This window comes from Sus scrofa, chromosome 7 (assembly GCF_054392235.1).
Source record: "Sus scrofa isolate SSC_HxYL_T2T_F1_AM1 chromosome 7, Sscrofa_HxYL_maternal_Yorkshire_Landrace_v2.0, whole genome shotgun sequence".
Classification (NCBI taxonomy): domain Eukaryota; kingdom Metazoa; phylum Chordata; class Mammalia; order Artiodactyla; family Suidae; genus Sus; species Sus scrofa.
The window spans coordinates 89225116-89243685 of NC_139389.1; the positions used below are offsets into that span (position 1 = coordinate 89225116).

Below are 18570 nucleotides of genomic sequence, written 5' to 3' on the forward strand. Positions count from 1 at the left end.
ATAAAGCTCTCCTTTAAAACAGAACTTCAGGCAAAGCTCAAGTACAACATAAGCAGAAACTCGAAGACAAAATTGATTTGAAAGTGACAACTCAACAGCAAAAAAGCCAATCACCCAATGGAAAAATGGGCAAAAGACCTGAATAGACATTTCTCCAAGGAAGATGTACAGATGGCCAACAAGCACTTGAAACAATGCTCAACATCGCTGATTATTAGAGAAATGCAAATCAAAACTACCATGAGATACCACCTCACACCAGTCAGAATGGCCATCATTAATAAGTCCACAAATAATAAATGCTGGAGGGGGTGTGGAGAAAAGGGAACCCTCCTGCACTGTTGATGGGAATGTATGCTGGTACAACCACTACAGAGAACAGTATAGAGGTATCTTAGAAAACTATACATAGAACTACAATATGACTCAGCAATCCCACTCCAGACAAAACTCTCCTTAAAAAAGACACATGCACTCACATGTTCATTTCATCATTTTTCACAATAGCCAAGAGCTGGAAACAACCAAATGTCCATTGACAGACAATTGGATTAGGAAGATGTGGATTATATATACAACAGAATACTACTCAGCCATAGAAAAGAACAAAATAATGTCATTTGCAGCAACATGGATGGTACCAGAGACTCTCATCCTGAGTGAAGTAAGTCAAAAAGAGAAAGACAAACACCATATGATATCACTTATATCCGGAATCTAATATATGGCACAAAGGAATCTTTCCACAGAAAAGAAAATCATGGACTTGGAGAATAGACTTGTGGTTGCCAAGGGGAAGGGGGAGGGGGAGGGAGTAGGAGGGAATGGAAGCTTGGGGTAAAAAGATGCAGAAGGTTGCCTTCGGGATGAATTAGCCATGGGATCCTGCTGTGTGGCACTGGGAACTCTGTTTAGTCATTTATGATGGAACATGTAATGTGAGAAAAAAGAGTGTATACACCTATGTGTAACAGGATCACCATGATGTACAGTAGGAAAAATATATATACATAAATAAATGATGAAAAATTTAAAATAAAAAATAAAAAAGAAAGTGAAAGGGCAATGGCCTGGCAACCAGAGGTATGGCTTCTGGTACCTGGCTCTCTCTGGTAATTTCTGGCTGTGTGTCCTTTGGCAAACTACAGTTACCTCTCAATTCCTCATGAGCAATTGAGGGGGTTGGAACTAATGGTGCTGATAATCTACCCTAGCTTTAAATTATAATATTCCAACATATGATTGACAACTTCCCAGACTACCAGATAGAGAAGCTTCATAAGGAGGCAAAATATGTATAAACTGAGGAAATAGGCAAAGTAGGAACAAAGAGAATTAAAATCAGTATAGGTAGTAAACAGATGAAAGATAATAAGAATGTCTAGTTTATCAACAGTTTATTCAAGAAAAGAAAAAGGATAAAATTTGATTATTTGTTCAATTACATGGCACTCTCTTAGACCATGTAGGTTACAAAGGACATATGATTTGTTTTTTAACACTTTGATGTACAGAGTGTCAAAGAATGACATCATTTTTAATTTACCAATTTTTAATAGATACCATAGTTTAAGAAACAGTATATTTCTAGGCATATAAGATGACCTAAGTCTTGAATATTTCTCTGAAATTACATAATGTCATTTCTGCAACCAGCATGAGTGAGAATTTATAGGTCCGAATCTTCATAGCCATCCACTCAGGAAATATTCCTGTAATGCACAAGATGACTGAATAGCCTCCTCATTGCTACTTTCATCTCTTTGTTCCTGAGTGTGTAGATGACTGGATTCAGAAATGGAGTGATAAATGCATCAAAAATAGCAAGATATTTATCCAGGTGTGATGTGGGAGAAGGCCATGTGTAGAAAAATATCAGTGGCCCAAAGTACAAAACCACCATAGTGATGTGAGCTGACAAAGTGGAAAGGGCCTTAGATGAACCACCAGAAGCATGTTTCCAAATGGTGAACAGAATAAAGATATAGGAAATGATGAGCAAGACAAAGGAGCCCATAGAAAGGAGCCCACTGTTGACAGTTACCATGAACTGCAACTCCTGGGTGTCTGTGCAGGCAAGTTTGAGGAGCCGTGAAAGGTCACAGTAAAAACTGTCTAATACATTCAGATCACGAAAAGGTAAATCCACCACAAAAAATAATTGAGCCATTGAATGGATAAGGCCAATGATCCAGGAAGTCACTAAAAAGCATAGACATATTCTTGGATTTATGATGGTCAGGTAATGGTGAGGCCTACATTTGGCCACGTATCTGTCAAAGGCCATGGCAATGAGCAGCACCATCTCTGTGCCCCCAGCAGCATGGGTAAAGAAGATCTGGGTAATACATCCACAAAAGGAGATGGCTTTGTGCTTCTTGAAAATATTGCCAATCATTTTGGGGGCTGTGATTGAGCAAAATACCATATCAATGGCTGGAAGGTTAGCCAGGAGGAAATACATGGGGGAGTGCAGATGAGAATCCAAGGTTACAGTGAACACAATGACAAGGTTCCCCATCATGCTTGAAGAGTAGAACAAAAAGGAGAAGACAAAAAGGAGAAGCTGGATCTCCCATGAATTGGTGAACCTCAGGAATACAAACTCTGATACTATGGAGTGATTCCTTACATCCATTGCCTCACACACCAGGACCAGTTTCCATGCAACCTAAAGGAAGAAGGAAAATGAACAAACATTGCCTAGGCAAGTATTAGTATTCAAGAAAGAACACCTTCAGTCCATGAAAACATCAACTATCATATTAGCATCTCACACAAGCAAGTAATCTTCACAACATGCATACCTGATTTCTACTTAGAGAGGTCAGCTGGATCCCATAAGGCACTATGATTTTCCAAACTACTAGTACTAAATTCTTCTTCTTCTGGGCCTCTTTCCCCTTTGCTTTCCTCTAGGATTACATGGATATTTCCTTACTCCTGCCCAGTGTGTTCTATGTTAATAACATATGAGGTTATCTTCAAACACTTTTGACTATGAATTCTTATGAATGGGTATGATTTCAGCTTTTCGGTGAGCCACCTAAGTTCCTCATGCACAGCATACAGCTATCTAAGTCTCTTCTATCACTTATCAATATAAATCTTCAAAACTTTCTTTCTTTTTTTCCTTCCTATATCTATCTTCCTTTTTCTTTCCTTCTTTCTTTCTTTCTTTCTTTCTTTCTTTCTTTCTTTCTTTCTTTCTTTCTTTCTTTCCTTCCTTCCTTCCTTCCTTTCTTTTCCTTCCTTTCTTCCTTCCAATTTCTCTCATTCTATACTTAAGTCACAAAATCCAACTGTCAACATCCCAGGTTTGATGCTCCCTGTGAAATCTTCCAAATTTGCCCAAGTGTCAGTGCTCCCTTTGCACTATTAACATTTATTTTACTCTGCCTCTCATAATTATACATATTTCCATCTCATAAACTAAAACATAGCTCTTGGCTACAGGAATCATGTCTGGTTCATCTGAGTAGCCCCCAACCTCCATTACGATCACCAGTAGTGATTAACACAACCAAGTATATATTTATATATGTTTATGTTTATATATGTTTATGTTTATATATGTTTATGGATATATGGATATATGTTTATGTATAACTGGTTACTTTGCTATACACCTGAAGCTAATATAACATTTTAAGTCAACTATACTCCAATAAAGTTAAAACAAACAACCACCCCCAAGAATCCCAAATACATTTGGAATGGTTACAGTGTGACAGAAATAAAATATTGGGTGAAAAGAGTTAGATAATGTCTGTGTCTGTAATTGAGAGAGGAGGATGACTGAATTATAAAGTCCAGAAAGAGAAGAAAAGAATATATAAAATAAAATATTGGGTGAAAAGAGTTAGATAATGTCTGTGTCTGTAATTGAGAGAGGAGGATGACTGAATTATAAAGTCCAGAAAGAGAAGAAAAGAATATAAGCCAGATGCCAGCATGGGAAGATAAAGACAAAAATACAATCCTTCGGAAGTAAAGAACTGGGAGAGATAAACCATCAGAGTTCCACTATTTAATGGTGTGTTCATGATTTGGTACAGTATCTACATTTTACCAGTAAGATGACTTACATAAGATAAAATATAGGCAGTTATTTGCTTATTATCACAAAGGTAACCAGTGAGAGAGTTGATACTAGGATCAAGAACCCCTGACTCTTGCTGAAAATGCTTTGCATTTTAATAGCCTTTGTACTAGCTTCCTATTTCTCCAGTAACAAATTATGAGAACTTAGTGGCTGAAGAAAACACAAATATATTTTCTCTAAGTTCTGGAGAGGAGTGAGTCAAAATGGGTTTTCTGTGCTAAAATCAAAGTGTTGACAGAGCTGCATCTTTTCTGGAGGATCCAGGAGAGAATCCATTTCATTGCCTTTTCCTAGATCACCTGCATTCTTTGGTTTTAGACCCCTTCCTTCCTCTCCAAAGTACATCACTACAAACTCTGCCTGTCATCACATCTCCTCTCTGACCCTCCTGCCTTCCTCGTATTAAGACCTTTGTGATTACTTTGGGATGACACAAACTTCTCACCTTAGAATTTTTTTTTTCTTTTTTTGTCTTTTTAGGGCCATACCCAAGGATTTAGAGGTTCCCAGGCTAGGGGTTGAATCAGAGCTATAGCCGCTGGCCTACACAAGCACAGCCAATGTCAGATCTGAGTCGTGACTGTGACCTACACCACAGCTCATGTCAATGCTGGATCCTTAACCCACTGAGTGAGACCAGGGATCAAACCTGTGTTCCAATGGATGCTACTGAGATTCACCCCCATGGGAACTCCCATCTCAAAATTCTTAATCACTTCTGCAAAGTTTCTTTTGCCACAGAAAGTAACATATTCACAGGTCCAGGGATTAAAACAAGGACATCTCTGGGGGCCATTTTTCTGTATACCACAACTTTCTTACATGTAAGCAAATAATTTAGGGAAAAAAGAAAAATCTTAAAACTAACCAATAAATTTGACAAAAGAAATTTCAGACAGCCTGTCATAAAGGTAGAAGAGCTAGTGAAGGAGGGAGGACAAATGGTGCATCCTGACTTGTCCCAGAAACTACACGAGTGCCTTCTGATTGCAATTACATCTAGGACTGAGTTTGAACAACTAATGTCCAGCAAGGACAGGGAGCCTATGATAGTCAGCCAACCTTTATGTTCTTTGGCAATTAGATATATAATTGACTCCAGAGTTGTTCTCTGGATGTCTTCTGATTCTTAATTCAATAAGTATTTTTGAGTGCTCAAAATGCCAGGCACCATTGTGGGCATTGGGGATATAGCATGGCAAGTATTCCATCACTGAGGGGTCCTTATTCATGACAGAAAAAGCAATTTTGGTGTGTTACATACAGTACTTCCTTCTCTAGAAAGGATAAAAACACTAGAATAAATGTTGTTAAGTCATCACATATCTGGGGATTCTCAAACATTCTGCTTGCTCTTAGTTCAGTTTCTACCTTTAGAAATTCTCTTCTCAGGATTTAGACTGCTTCCTTTACCTGAATCTTCACCAATAATTTCTATCACACTAATTTTTAGTGGCTTTCTAATAAATACTCATGAGTTCTACCTCCCCAAATATATTATAAAAAAACTTTGGGCAGCTTCCATATATCATAATCCTTTGGACTAACTGAAAAGCAATTCAAAAATGATGCTGGAAGATTTCTTGGCTTATTCACTTATTCACTCAACAAATATTTATGCAGCATGTCTAAAGTGCCCACTACTCTCCTAATTAGTGATCATATAGAGATAAAAAAAGGGCAGAGATCAATCATGTGGAATAAAGTAATGAAGTAAGAAATTGAACGTATACAGAATGGGACCATAGGTTATCAGAACAGCTTTAAGTAAGAGTTGTATAAACAATTTTATGACTTAAGACCAAACCTCCATGTCATGAACTATGAACAAACTAATCAAAATTTCGCTAGGAATAGGCAGAAAAATAATAAAAAAGAATTCCTTCTGATCACTAAAGGAAAAATACTTCTCATCAACAGTATTTTAAGGCTTTCATGAAGTAGCAATAACAATAATAAAATACTTAGAAGGGAAAATATAAGTGGTGCTTCCTCCAGATTGAAATTTGAATAGCAAAAAATTACAAATGAGAATAGCAAAAGAAACGGTGGTAAATTTGACTATTAATGAACATATAAGGAATAGAGTTAGCAAAACTAGAAGAGGGTTTATTGGGTTATTCAGAAAAAAAAAAAAATGAGATTCCTTGTGAAGCTTATACTAATTTACAGAGTCTAGCCAGAGGGCAAGAAGGACATTTTTTAAAAAGTAGTTTAAATACATTTTAAAAATCAGAAATAAAATTGAGGAGTTCCCGTCGTGGCGCAGTGGTTAACGAATCTGACTAGGAACCATGAGGTTGAGGGTTCGATCCCTGCCCTTGCTCAGTGGGTTAACGATCTGGCATTGCCGTGAGCTGTGGTGTAGGTTGCAGACAGGGCTCGGATCCCTCGTTGCTGTGGCTCTGGCGTAGGCCGGTGGCTACAGCTCCGGTTCGACCCCTAGCCTGGGAACCTCCATATGCCGTGGGAGCGGCACAAGAAATAGCAAAAAAGACAAAAAAAAAAAAAAAAAAAAAAGAAAGAAATAAAATTGATAGAAAGAAATGCAAAACAAAATTGAATCATTGAATGTAGGAGGAGATGAAGAGAGTCAGATAGATGGCAAATTATGATAGAGGAAGAGATAGTAGAGTGGGAGCTTGTTTAGACATGCAGTCTTAAGAGCCTCAGTGCTCCAAATTATTTTCTACTAGCACTTAGCATTAGAATTGCTTTCCTTTAAGCTAACATATTAGATCCCCTAGTTTTACTTTCATTACTAAGCGAAAAGGTGCTTCACTAAGCTATTACAGACAAATATGTTACCAGGTGACTTTCCTTTGCTGAGATCTTGTGCATGCAGGTAATGAGATTTTGATGACAATGAAGTGATCCATTTTAACACTGATTCATTACCCAAGAAGGCTTAGTTTGAATAGGTTGCTGCAGAAGATAGGTAAAGAGAAGATGAGCTCAGCTCGAGACAGAGAGACTCTAAGAATGAGAGTTAAAGCTGAGAAAAAAAGAAATAAAGTCAAAGACAAAAATGTACCTACTTTAAAATCCCTTCAATAGCAAAGAAGACAAAATAATGGAAATAGAAAATATCAGCATATCTGGAAATTTATCCAGCTCTTGTCTTCAAGCTTTAAGAATCTTGAGTATCCATCTATTGTCTCCGAGTTATAGTTCAGTCTCTGAATAGCTTCTAGTGGGAGAAGCTAGAATATGGGTGTTTATGATCATTTTGGGGCATCCTGGACTTTCCATGCAAAAAATATGTACTCTCCCAAGATCATTGCCATTAGATGAGATATCACCTTGAATTCTCTAATTTTAGTGTAGCTATTACTCTCAAGAATTATGATAAGATTTATAGCCATCATTTATTTAGACTTTTAAAATGATTACAATATGTGGCAAATCCAGATTCTGCAGCATTTGATGGAACTGTCATTTAAATGTCTTGATCTCTCTGGAATTAGAATTGGGCAATCCTTAGAATAGAATTATGCTTAAACTTTTGGAAAAAAAAAACAACAGAGAAATGCTCATTATTCTCAATGAATAAATTCAGTCAGCTGGAAGAGATCTAGAAGTATGTTCTGACTCAGTTCCTTTCCTTTGTTTCTCCATTCAGGACATGTCAGTTCTTCCCCAGTTTACAAAATTTGAAAGCTCATTTTCTTCTTTGGTTTTCTGACATTTTTATTAACATAATCATCCAAAGATTCTTCTTTACAAAAAGAGAATCTCTCATTCTTTCAATTAAGCCCTTGGTTCTTTCTCTGTGGATGTAAAGAAGTCAGAAACTCTTTCAGATAAATGTTTAAAGTCCTTGAATTTGGTCAAAGCAAATAAAAATCACTCATCTGTACCTTCTAGATTTAATAACCCTAATTCCTTTGGCTCTTCCTCATAGAGGCCATTTCTATCCCTTTAACTTTGTAGCTCTAACTGCCCCCATTTCACTACATCTTACTGTAGTGACCTAGGGAAAAAATTCTAATAAATATTTAAAAATATAAACAAAATCAGGATGTTTGCTCGCTGACTATTAAACATTATACATTTAGCTTCCTACTTTTTTCCCCCCTCTATGTTCATCACCTAATTTTCACTGAAACTACATTATTTTAGCATGATGAGTTATACTAATAGATATTTTTCTTCTAAGCAAGTTTTCAGTCTTCCATTCTTCACCTTGATTCTATGAAATCAGGGTTTTATTTTTTAAAATTTCACTTATCATTAGTATCCAGTGGAATTTCTCCTCTTTTTACCTTAGTTCTTTAAAGATTGAAGTAAAACAGATAACAAGCTTGTTGTGACTACAAGAACCACACTTGTCTTTACTTTCAGTGCTAATATATTTCCCTAAACATTCTTTAGTACACTTAAGAACATAACCTATATCCTGGTTCTGACTAAATTGTGGACTCCAGACTCTGCAATGTATCTTCAGTTGCACCTTGGGCTCTCCAAGTCACTTTCAAGTCCTAGTTAAATATTGAGGTTAATTCTTCTCCATGTTCACAACCATTCATATTGATTCTCCTGTTGTGTTCATCATCTCACTACTCCCACCTGTCTTCCTGCTTCCAAGCCAAATCTTAAATGATATAACAAAAAGCAAACTGTTACCTGAGTTTTCCTTGTCACTGAAGTTTATCTAGTTTAACACCTTTCTCCTATTGTCGACCTTACCCCATTCATTCCCTGCAGCTATTTACAGATTATTTTCTCAAGCACACAGAGGTATATAGAATGTTTCTAAAAATGGAAAACAAAATAGCTAATTAACTTCACTAGAGGATAGAGATCAAATAATGCTATAGTGACCTGGATTGTAAAAGTAAAGTCAATTAGTCAAGGAAATGGTCTTCTAAAAATATATTCATTGTGATCAAAGCAACAAAGGGGGAAATGTTGAAAGTGAGTAACAAGAGGGAGGAATAACACCAGAATTTCTACAAAATTCAATATCTGTCATTTTATTTGCCAGTTTAAATCCTATTATGATGAATGAAAGACTCCTTGGATAATTTCATAGTATTCACTTTTCAAAAGCTTCATAGAAATAATAATGGAATAATCTTATAAAACATAAAATTTCTCTATACATCAAAAAACTAGACAAGTGAAAAAAATAAACAAGAAATTAATTTTTTTTTGTATTTTTGCCATTTTCTTGGGCTGCTCCTGTGGCATATGGAGGTTCCCAGACTAGGGGTCAAATCGGAGCTGAAACCACTGGCCTATGCCAGAGCCACAGCAACACAGGATCCAAGCTATGTCTGTGACCTACACCACGGCTCATGGGAACGGCAGATCCTTAACCCACTGAACAAGGTCAGGGATTGAACCTGTAACCTCATGGTTCCTAGTTGGATTCATTAACCACTGAGCCATGACGGGAACTCCTAAAAATGGTTTTTAATGTGACTTTTATAGATAATAACTTTACCACATTTCAATAAGCACTTTGAAGATATGAGCTTTGTCTAACTCATATTTGTTTCTTCCAAAGCTACTTGTACAGTTTCCCACATTCAAGTGGGCCTAATATCTATGTGTTGAACTTAAAGAAAAAAATCCAGCCATTAAAATTACTCCATTGTCCTTTACTGTGCCTGTCATTTGGAGGTAGGAATAATATGTATAAGGAAGTTAATGTCAAAATATCAAGAAGAAGTAACAGGACTTGTTTCTCTGTCTTCAGCCTCAGGTACAGAACATTGAAGTAATCATATTCCTCAGTCCATACTAAATTACCAGCATTGGTTTACAAAGGGCCCTACTCTTGTTTTACTTGTTTGTTCACTTTAAACTCCACTTCCAATCTCTTTCTCTCAGAAGAAATGATTCTAGTTTTTAAAAAACGTGTCCCAGTATTGAATGTGTTATTCTAAAACATGTATATTGTTTTGTATGCTTATCATATAAAACATTTTTATACATATTATTTGAATTCTTTTTTCACTTAGACCATGTTGCCATGTGTATATCTAGTCTATTATTTCCAAATCCTGGATACTAATCCAGTGGGTATGTACTACCTTTTGCCTATCTGATCACCTAGTGACAGACACCCAGTTTTCAGGGCTGCTGCATATGACTGCCCAAGCATCGGATGCCCTGCTCCAACTTCTTCAACTTCCACATCTCAGTTATGTTAACATTCAGTTGGAACAAAGTTGTTTGATAAAACTGATTCTTAAAACCCTCAAAATGTGCCCAGTGATTAGAACACAACCACTGTCACAAGTCCTTTGAGGTTTCACCTGCCACCTAAGATCCTTCTCTGAATTCCTTATGTGTCAGCTACTAAAAGTTAATGTCTGGAAAAGCAGGAGTCTCTAGGAACCTGTTCCAACTCTGTGGCAAGTATATGTTGTGATGAGTCAGTGCCTATACCATGAAGTTATTTCATATTTTTAATCCTTTCCTTCATAGGAAAACTAAGTTAATGGTCTGAAGATAAAGACATCAATTCTAAAGGCATAAGACCAGGAAACTCAAAAAGAGAATGGTGAAGCATACCATATGGAATCAAAAGAGTAAATGAATCAAAGAAGGACAAAGAGAAGAGGACAATCACTTATACAGCTTGTCTTTATAGTCCAATCAACGTGGAATGGGTCAAAATAAAGCATTGCTTACAATAAATATATGTTACATGCACAAAAAAATCATAATAAACTATCGTCAAGTCCATTGGAGAATGAAATGACTACTCAAGAAGGGAGAAAGAATGCAAACATTTATTAAGTCAGTTCTAGTTTATTGGGACCAGATAATAAACCAACTGAGCATGTCTAACATTACTTATGATGACATATAAATGTTATGCAATCCCCGATATGACGTAATAGGAAGCCTGATTCACCTATTTCTTATCTTTACAAAAACCCCAGGCACCAGGCTAATTATGAGGAAAAGCTTCAGACAAACCCACATTAATCAACCTTCTACAAAATACCTGACCTATATACAGCCATGATAAAAAAGGTAAAACTGAGAAATTCAAAAACCAGAGGAGACATAACTAAACATAACACGGTGTCCTAGATTGTACTCTGGAATAGGAAAAGAATGTTAATAGCAAATCTGGTGAAATCTGAATACAATTAGTGTTTAGCCAATAGTAATGCATCAGTGTCAATTTCTTAGTTTTGACAAACGTACCATGAAAATTTAGGATATTAACATTAGAGGAAACTAAGAACCTTCTGCATCTTCTCTGCAACTTCTCTATAAATCTAAACTTATACCAAAATAAAACCTTTATTAAAAAAATATGATCAGAAGAAGAAATGTAAAATGGGCTGAATAGACTTACTAAATGGAAATCATTCACAATAATTTGTTGAAATTCTGCTATTTGTCAAATGCCCATTTAGGGCAAATGTTGAATAATATAATGGTGCAGGAAAGTGAAGAATGAATTGTCCAGTAGAGACATGAGACTTAGCCATTGAGGAGACATGATCTAAAATGACAGAAGACTGAAACGATCAGGAGTTTATCAACCTAGATTCTAGATTTGGATCTTCCATATAACTTTTATGATTTTGACCTAATTAGTTAATTTTCCATTACCTGAGACTTTCTAAAATAAACTTTGTGAGATGATTTATAGTTTTGTTTAAAATTCAAAACTTATATCATCCTAACTGAATTTTAATAATTTTCTAAGTAAGTGCATGTGCTAAATAAGCTATTATCTTTCAGCTCTAAGATAGCTCTCTACATTGTATGATGCAGAAGGTAGAGCTCTGCAAATTAATTTCTTTTTTTTTTTTTTTTGGTGCCAGATCTGCCATTAGAGGACCCTAGAAGGTGATTGCAAGATTAGAGGAGGAAGAAAAAGCACTCCTTCCTATTTGCTGCCTGTGGGCTTCCTCTCTGCTCACTGTGTCTGTGAGCATCACCCAACCACACCCTTCACTTTAGCAATCGTGGTTACTTTCCAAGATAGCTGCTGTTTTCCAACATTAGAGGAACTCATCTCATCATTCCTTCCTTGAGAATACCTGTGTTAACCAGCAGAATCCCTTCTCATTGGTTATGTCCCTGCCTATGGGACCTCCTCTGAGCTCAAAGATGCTTCAAGCCACATTACCTTCCTCATATTTGGGTTTCAGCTACACAGGTCCTTATGCCAAGCTTTTAATAGTTTTTAAGTTTTGTTTTTCAATTTTTATTTTTTTTCTTTTTATGGATGCACCTGTGGCATATAGACATTCCTGGGCTAGGGGCAGAATAGGAGCTGCAGCAGGCCTAGATCACAGGGATGCCAATACCAGATTCAAGCTGCATCTGGGACCTATGCTCCAGTTTGTGGCAATGATGGATATTAACCCACAGAGTGAGGCCAGGAATGGAACCTGTATCCTCATGGACACTATGTCTGGATCTTAACCAACTGAGCCACAATGGGAACTCTGTTTTTCTGTTTAAATAATTATAATTTCTTCCCTTTATTTCCCATTTTTCACCGTCTAAGAGGGTGAAAGCTGCTTCTTACAAATGTTGTGATGTCTTAGATCTCATTCTTTTTCAAAAAACTTGTTAACAATTTTATGCTTAGTTAACAATTCCTTACATCAAACTTTCTCTGTTAAAAAAAAATTATATAGTTTCTGGCCTCTTACTGGACCCTGAAAAAGTCAGATTAGCAACAGAATAATGAAGGAAGCTAACTGATGATAAGTTGAAAAGCTAGATAACAAATCAGGGAGTTCCAGTTGTGGCTCAGTGGTAACAAACCCAACTAGTATCCATGAGGACTTGGGTTCAATCCCTGGCTCCACTCAGTGGGTTAAGGATCCAGTGTTGCCATAAGCCATGGTATAGGTCACAGATGTGGCTTGGATCCTGCATTGCCTTAGCTGTGGAGTAGGCTGGCAGCTATAGCTCAGATTTGACCCCTAGCCTGGGAACTTCCACAGGCTGTGGGTTCAACACTAAAAAGTCAAAAAAAAAAAAAAAAAAAAAAGAAAGAAAGAAAAAGAAAACAAATCAACTCTATAGTATATGACAAAAAAGGTTAAGTAAGAATTAATAAGACAGTCTACTTAAACATGGGAAAAATAGAAAGTGGATAATAAGCCAATACTGACTTTCAAAAGAGATTGTTCATATTAATTCTATTTGGCACTATATATATAAAAAATAAGCTTACTGGCAAGCTAAGAAAGCCAGACCTCTAGTCTTAAATATCCTAGAGAAGCAGCGCTCAGAGATTCACATCACAATTCAATCTGGGTAGGAAGAAAAAGGACAGAAAGAACTCATACTAGTAGGTGGTGACATTCCGGTTAAATTTAACATACTCTATTTAGTTCATATCCCTCTGAAATTCTAGAATATTTTGCTTTTTTATACATGCTTAGTCTATTTAAGAGATTTTACTGTCATTCACAAACTGAGTGCATAATCTCCTCATTGCCACCTTCATCTCTTTATTTCTAAGAGTATAAATAATTGGATTTAGAAAAGGAGTGATAACTGCATCAAAGATGGCAAGAAACTTATCCACATGTGATATGGGAAATGGCCACATATAGAAAAAAATTAATGGCCCAAAGAACAAAACAACCACAGTGACATGAGCTGACAGAGTGGAGAAGGCCTTGGATACACCACCTGAAGATCTTTTCCAAACAGTCACAAAAATAAAGATGTAAGAGATGATCAGAATTAAAAAGGATGCCACAGAAATAAAGCCACTATTGGCAGTAACCATGAATCCCAATGTGTAAGTCTCTATGCAAGCAAGTTTGGTAAATCGAGGAAGATCACAAAAAAAGCTGTCTAATTCATTAGGGCCACAAAAAGGCAAGTCTACAACAAAAGCCAATTGAGTCACTGAATGAATGAGGCCAATAATCCAAGAAGTGACTAGAAATAAAATGCACCTTCGTGGGTTCATGATGCTCAGGTAGTGGAGAGGCTTACATATGGCCACATATCTGTCATAGGCCATGGAGATGAGCAGCACCATCTTGGTGCCCCCAACTGCGTGGATAAAGAAGATCTGAACTACACAGCCCCCAAAAGAGATGGTTTTATCTTTCCTTAAAAGATCATAAATCATCTTGGGAACTGTGGATGAGCAAAATATTAAGTCTATGATGGAAAGATTGGCCAACAGGAAGTACATGGGAGAATGTAAACGAGGGTCAGAGGTCACACTAAACACAATGAGGAGGTTTCCCATCAGACTTGCCACATAGAAGACAGAAGAAAAGAGGAAGAGAAGGAGTTGTATCTCCCAGGAATCAGAGAGCCCCAGGAACACAAACTCAGACACCACAGAGTGATTGGCTTCATCCATTGCCTCTGTTTGCAGCGACAACTCTCATGTCACCTGAAAGAGGAGAGTGAAGAGAAAGAGGTTCAGGAGAAATGGCATCAATCTCAATCTTGAGTAGTTCAGTACTTGTCAGAAAACTAGACAAAGGCTGATGTGTGCCTCTGGAGACCATCTCAGTCAGGAAGCAATTCATAATTCTCTGTTGTATATTTTATTGCCAAATATATATTGCACAAAATAAGGATCCTTTTACTCGTTTGGATGGAAAGTTCTTTTGTATTTTTGTATCGTTATTTTACAGTCATATCTCATAAATTACTACAAGTTAAAAGGCTTTTTTGCTCAACTATACGAAATTATTAAGTGCCTGGGTTTTATACTCTGGGCATTTCTCAGTATATTGATACCATAACTGTGATCACCTTGGCAAGTTCAGCTCCAGGCCTATGCCACAGCCATAGCAACACCAGATCATCTGTGACCTATCCTACAGCTTGTAGCAATGCCAGACCCTTCACCCACTGAGTGAGTTCCAGGGAGGGAACCTGCATCCTCATAGACACTATATGGGATCCTTAACCTGTTGAACCACAATGGGAACTCCAGTGTTTTTTTTAAGACCTGAGAAATTTCTCATATTTGTAAATTAGGATGACAAAATAGTTACTTAAATGAATGAAGAAAAGATGGGAGTAGAGGATGCCAGAACATGGCTGTTATCATCCCACAGAGGGCAGATGAGTGCCAGAGAAAGTGACACAATTATGGGCTCTGCAGAGGAGATTCTCACTAGAGTGGGAAGAGGAAAGAATGTGGGACCAGAACGACAATGATGAGTCATAAATCCCAAGTAGAAGAGGAAGAGTGAAAATATTAGACATTTTACATATGGCTGTTAATAGTATATGTGTGTACTTACATACTTAAATGTGTATCTACTTATATAATAGTATATGTGTATGTTTAGTATGCATTTTATTTATTTGTTATTTATTCAGTATACTGAATCTCATTCTGAATTAAATAAATGCATACTAAAATAACAAGACACTAGTTTTTTTTTTTCTTATCAGACTGACAGACATTTAAACATGTGACAAAATTCAGAGGAAATGGAGGAAAAGGTAGTCTCATAACTGGTGGCAGGAAAGTAAATGGATAAAATATGTACCAATTTGGCAATACCTTCCAAAATTTCATATGCTTGTATACTTTGACTCAGCTATTCTATTACTGGAAAAAAATCTCTGGCTAAATTTATGCATGCATGTGAACAAAGTGGACAGAGAAAAGATTCAGAGATGTTTATTAAGGCATTGTTTATAAGACAAAAGCTGAAAATAAATTAAATGTGTAGAAATAGGGCACTAGTTAAATAATCTCTATTAGATCCATTCCATAGACTACTATGCATCCATTTACAATGCTAAAGTAGAACAAAAAGTATATAGTCAGGCTAGATGGGAGGAAGAGGAGTATCTTGCACTCATTCCATGTGGCTTTTAAAAATTATATAAATAAATTAAATGTGCAAAATTACATAAATAAAACAACAAATGCATTGAAATTGCTTAGGTGTACACACACACACCCTAAAAACCTATTAACTATAATTATTTCTAAGGAGTTGGGTTGAGAAAATTATGCAGGAAAAGGGATCTTTCACTTTTCACTTGATGCTCTTAGTGGCTCTCTTAAATATTTACAGTGGCCATATATCAATTTCACTTTTACAAGAAGGTCATTATATGTGGCTCTGAAAAATTACACAATTTTTATCTTTAGAGATTCAAAACTTGCAAAGATATAACCATGATGTATCTCTAAAATTAAAACAAAGACCAAACCCACCCCTAAGACAGTCACTAACTTTGTTACCCCACTCCTCCCTATTTCTTGCACTCTAAGCTCAACTACTTCCTCCTCCCTGGACATGCACTCAGATGGTACTTACTTAACCTTCTCTCGTACATACACTCAAATATTTTGTCTCATGGCTTCCTTCCACATTCTTTACTTGGCTTGCAATGCCCTTACCTGCACTATGTCCTGTAATTCTTCTCTTTCTTCAACAACCTATTCTGCAAAACTCCTTCCTCCATGATGTCATCTTTAATACTCTTAAATACACTAGTGAAGATAAATTTTTCTTACATTGTGGTAACCAAACCAAAAACATTAATGATAATAGTTTTCTATCAGTGTTCTAACAAAAACCACTGTTTAAATCTCTATTGCTATAAAGTCTCTTAAATATCTCATTAAAATGTCTTATTTAGATGTTTTCTTGATAATGGTATTAATGATATTCACATGCCCAAAAATTAAGTCAGCTTCAATTAGTTTGGTTCTTTTCATGGGACTTATCATCAGCAACCTCCTCAATGATGCAATTTATCATGCAGATAATTGAATTCCAAATTACTCTCCTAGGTTCCAATCCCTTTTAAATTTTTACACAAGACCTTATTTTATCTTCCAAAAAAATGGATGACTTTTTTTTTTTTTTGCCACATCTGCAGGATATGGAATTTCCCAGGCTAGGGGCAGAATCAGAGCAGAGGCTGCCAGCCACACCACAGCCACAGCAACATGGGATCCAAGCCAAGTCTTCAACTTACACCACAGCTAAGGACAACACTGGATCTTTAACCCACTAACCAAGGCCGGGGATCAAACCCGCATCCTCATGGATACTAATGGGTTTGTTACTGCTGAACCACAATGGGAACACCTGGATGACATTTTTTATGTATTTGATTAGCAAAGATTAAATTAATGAATAAATAATTAATAAATAAAAAATTAATTAATAAAAAAGTTAACAAAGATAAGTTCTACAATTGGTAAAAAGTTTGAAGACAGAGTTGTACATTCATTGGTGACAATGCTTCTTATCTGGTCTTCATACTCTGTGTATACCAAAAATTTGAGTTTGTTAGGTGCCACACTCTGTATCAGTATCCACTAAAAATTTTTCCTTTTAATTGAAGGAAGAATAATAGTTTAAATCTGAACTTTTCAGTGAAGACATAAGGAATTTGTCCACTTGACTCATTATTGTGAAAGGAAACCAGGTTATTATTGGTGATTAGCAACTAAATTTCCATATGCATTTGTAGTGTCCTGAATCCTACAACTTTAATACAGAGCACTGACCAGTACCCATACTCCCACCACCAAGCATAGCATGTAGAAAATGAGAGATACCTCAGAGATCATCTAGTAACCAGCTGATTCTCCTTTCTGCTCATCCTTGTGCTGGCTGACACAAAAAAGAAACCAATTAATTATAAATAACATGGGCTTTCCATCAATGCAAACAAAGCTGAAAATTCTAGATTTTTTTTAAGGTAGATCAATGTTTGGAATCATTCAGATAAAACTTGTAATCTTCTACTTCCTAACCTTAGCCTCAAATTATTAAAAGGCTGAGTTTAAATTAGGATTACTGGAAAATAATAAAATTCACAGAGAAATATCTTGATCTGATTATCCTAGATGTTTCTCTATTAGTTAGCTCTTCCTGAGGTGGGTAGAAAGAGCTCATAAGTAAAAAGATGTACAGGATGGGAAATGGAACTGCATGCTTCCCTCAACACCCCAACCCCATAATTTTTTTTTACTGCTACTAATGCAGAAAGACTTAGAGAATACTTGTTGCTGGGATCTGAATGAAACTTTGGTAGTGACTATAAAATCCTTTTCTTTTAAAGTTAGGGAAATTAAGGTAGAGAGAGGATAAAGAGCATTGCTAAAGCTAAGGAAGAAGTTGATGAAAAATCCATAATTCATATGTTTGAACCTTAGCTTCCAGTCAATCCAGGTTATTTTATTTCCACTATACCATGCTTCTTTTGCTGTGAAGGTCCAACATTTGCATCTAGTTTGTGGCCCAGGAAATCATAAAATGTCGAAGCTAGTTTCTTCAGCATTGTCCAAAATTCTTTCTGTTTTACTTCCACTGGACTTCCAAATATTCTGCTCCCACTTTATTCTTTAGCATAAGTCACTAGCATAACGTCTCCAGTATAGACCGTAATGTCATTATTTGTCTCCATTTATTCTGCTGTGTTCCACTTAAAGTTCTGATCTGCATCAAAGACCATTTCCAACCTTGTAAACTACCTGGACCAAGGTGGAAATTATCATGGCCTTAGAG

At 36.3% G+C, this 18570-nt stretch overlaps 2 protein-coding genes across 4 annotated transcripts in view; both read right to left on the reverse strand.

Annotated features, from left to right (window-relative positions):
- The window catches only part of LOC100155519 (olfactory receptor 4F6-like), a 157516-nt gene that overhangs the window by 102720 nt on the left and 36226 nt on the right, over positions 1 to 18570 (reverse strand). Inside the window, exons 3-4 of one of the 3 annotated variants that reach the window (XR_014809260.1) lie at positions 17619 to 17669; positions 16446 to 16538 (exon numbers count right to left, since the gene is read on the reverse strand). The exons of 1 other annotated variant lie outside the window; for it this stretch is intronic. Coding sequence is in view for 1 of the 2 variants with exons in the window: in XM_084967001.1 (XP_084823127.1) it covers positions 13491 to 14429 (939 nt within the window). In the remaining variant the exon portion in view is untranslated. Of the gene's footprint in view, positions 1 to 12274; positions 14463 to 16445; positions 16539 to 17618; positions 17674 to 18570 lie in introns of those variants that run through there. One more of the 3 variants, XM_084967001.1, reaches the window with a different exon arrangement.
- Positions 1700 to 2638, reverse strand: LOC100514909 (olfactory receptor 4F15-like). Its single transcript, XM_003128601.1, has one exon. It carries the CDS (start codon positions 2636 to 2638, stop codon positions 1700 to 1702), a length of 939 nt encoding a protein of 312 aa, XP_003128649.1.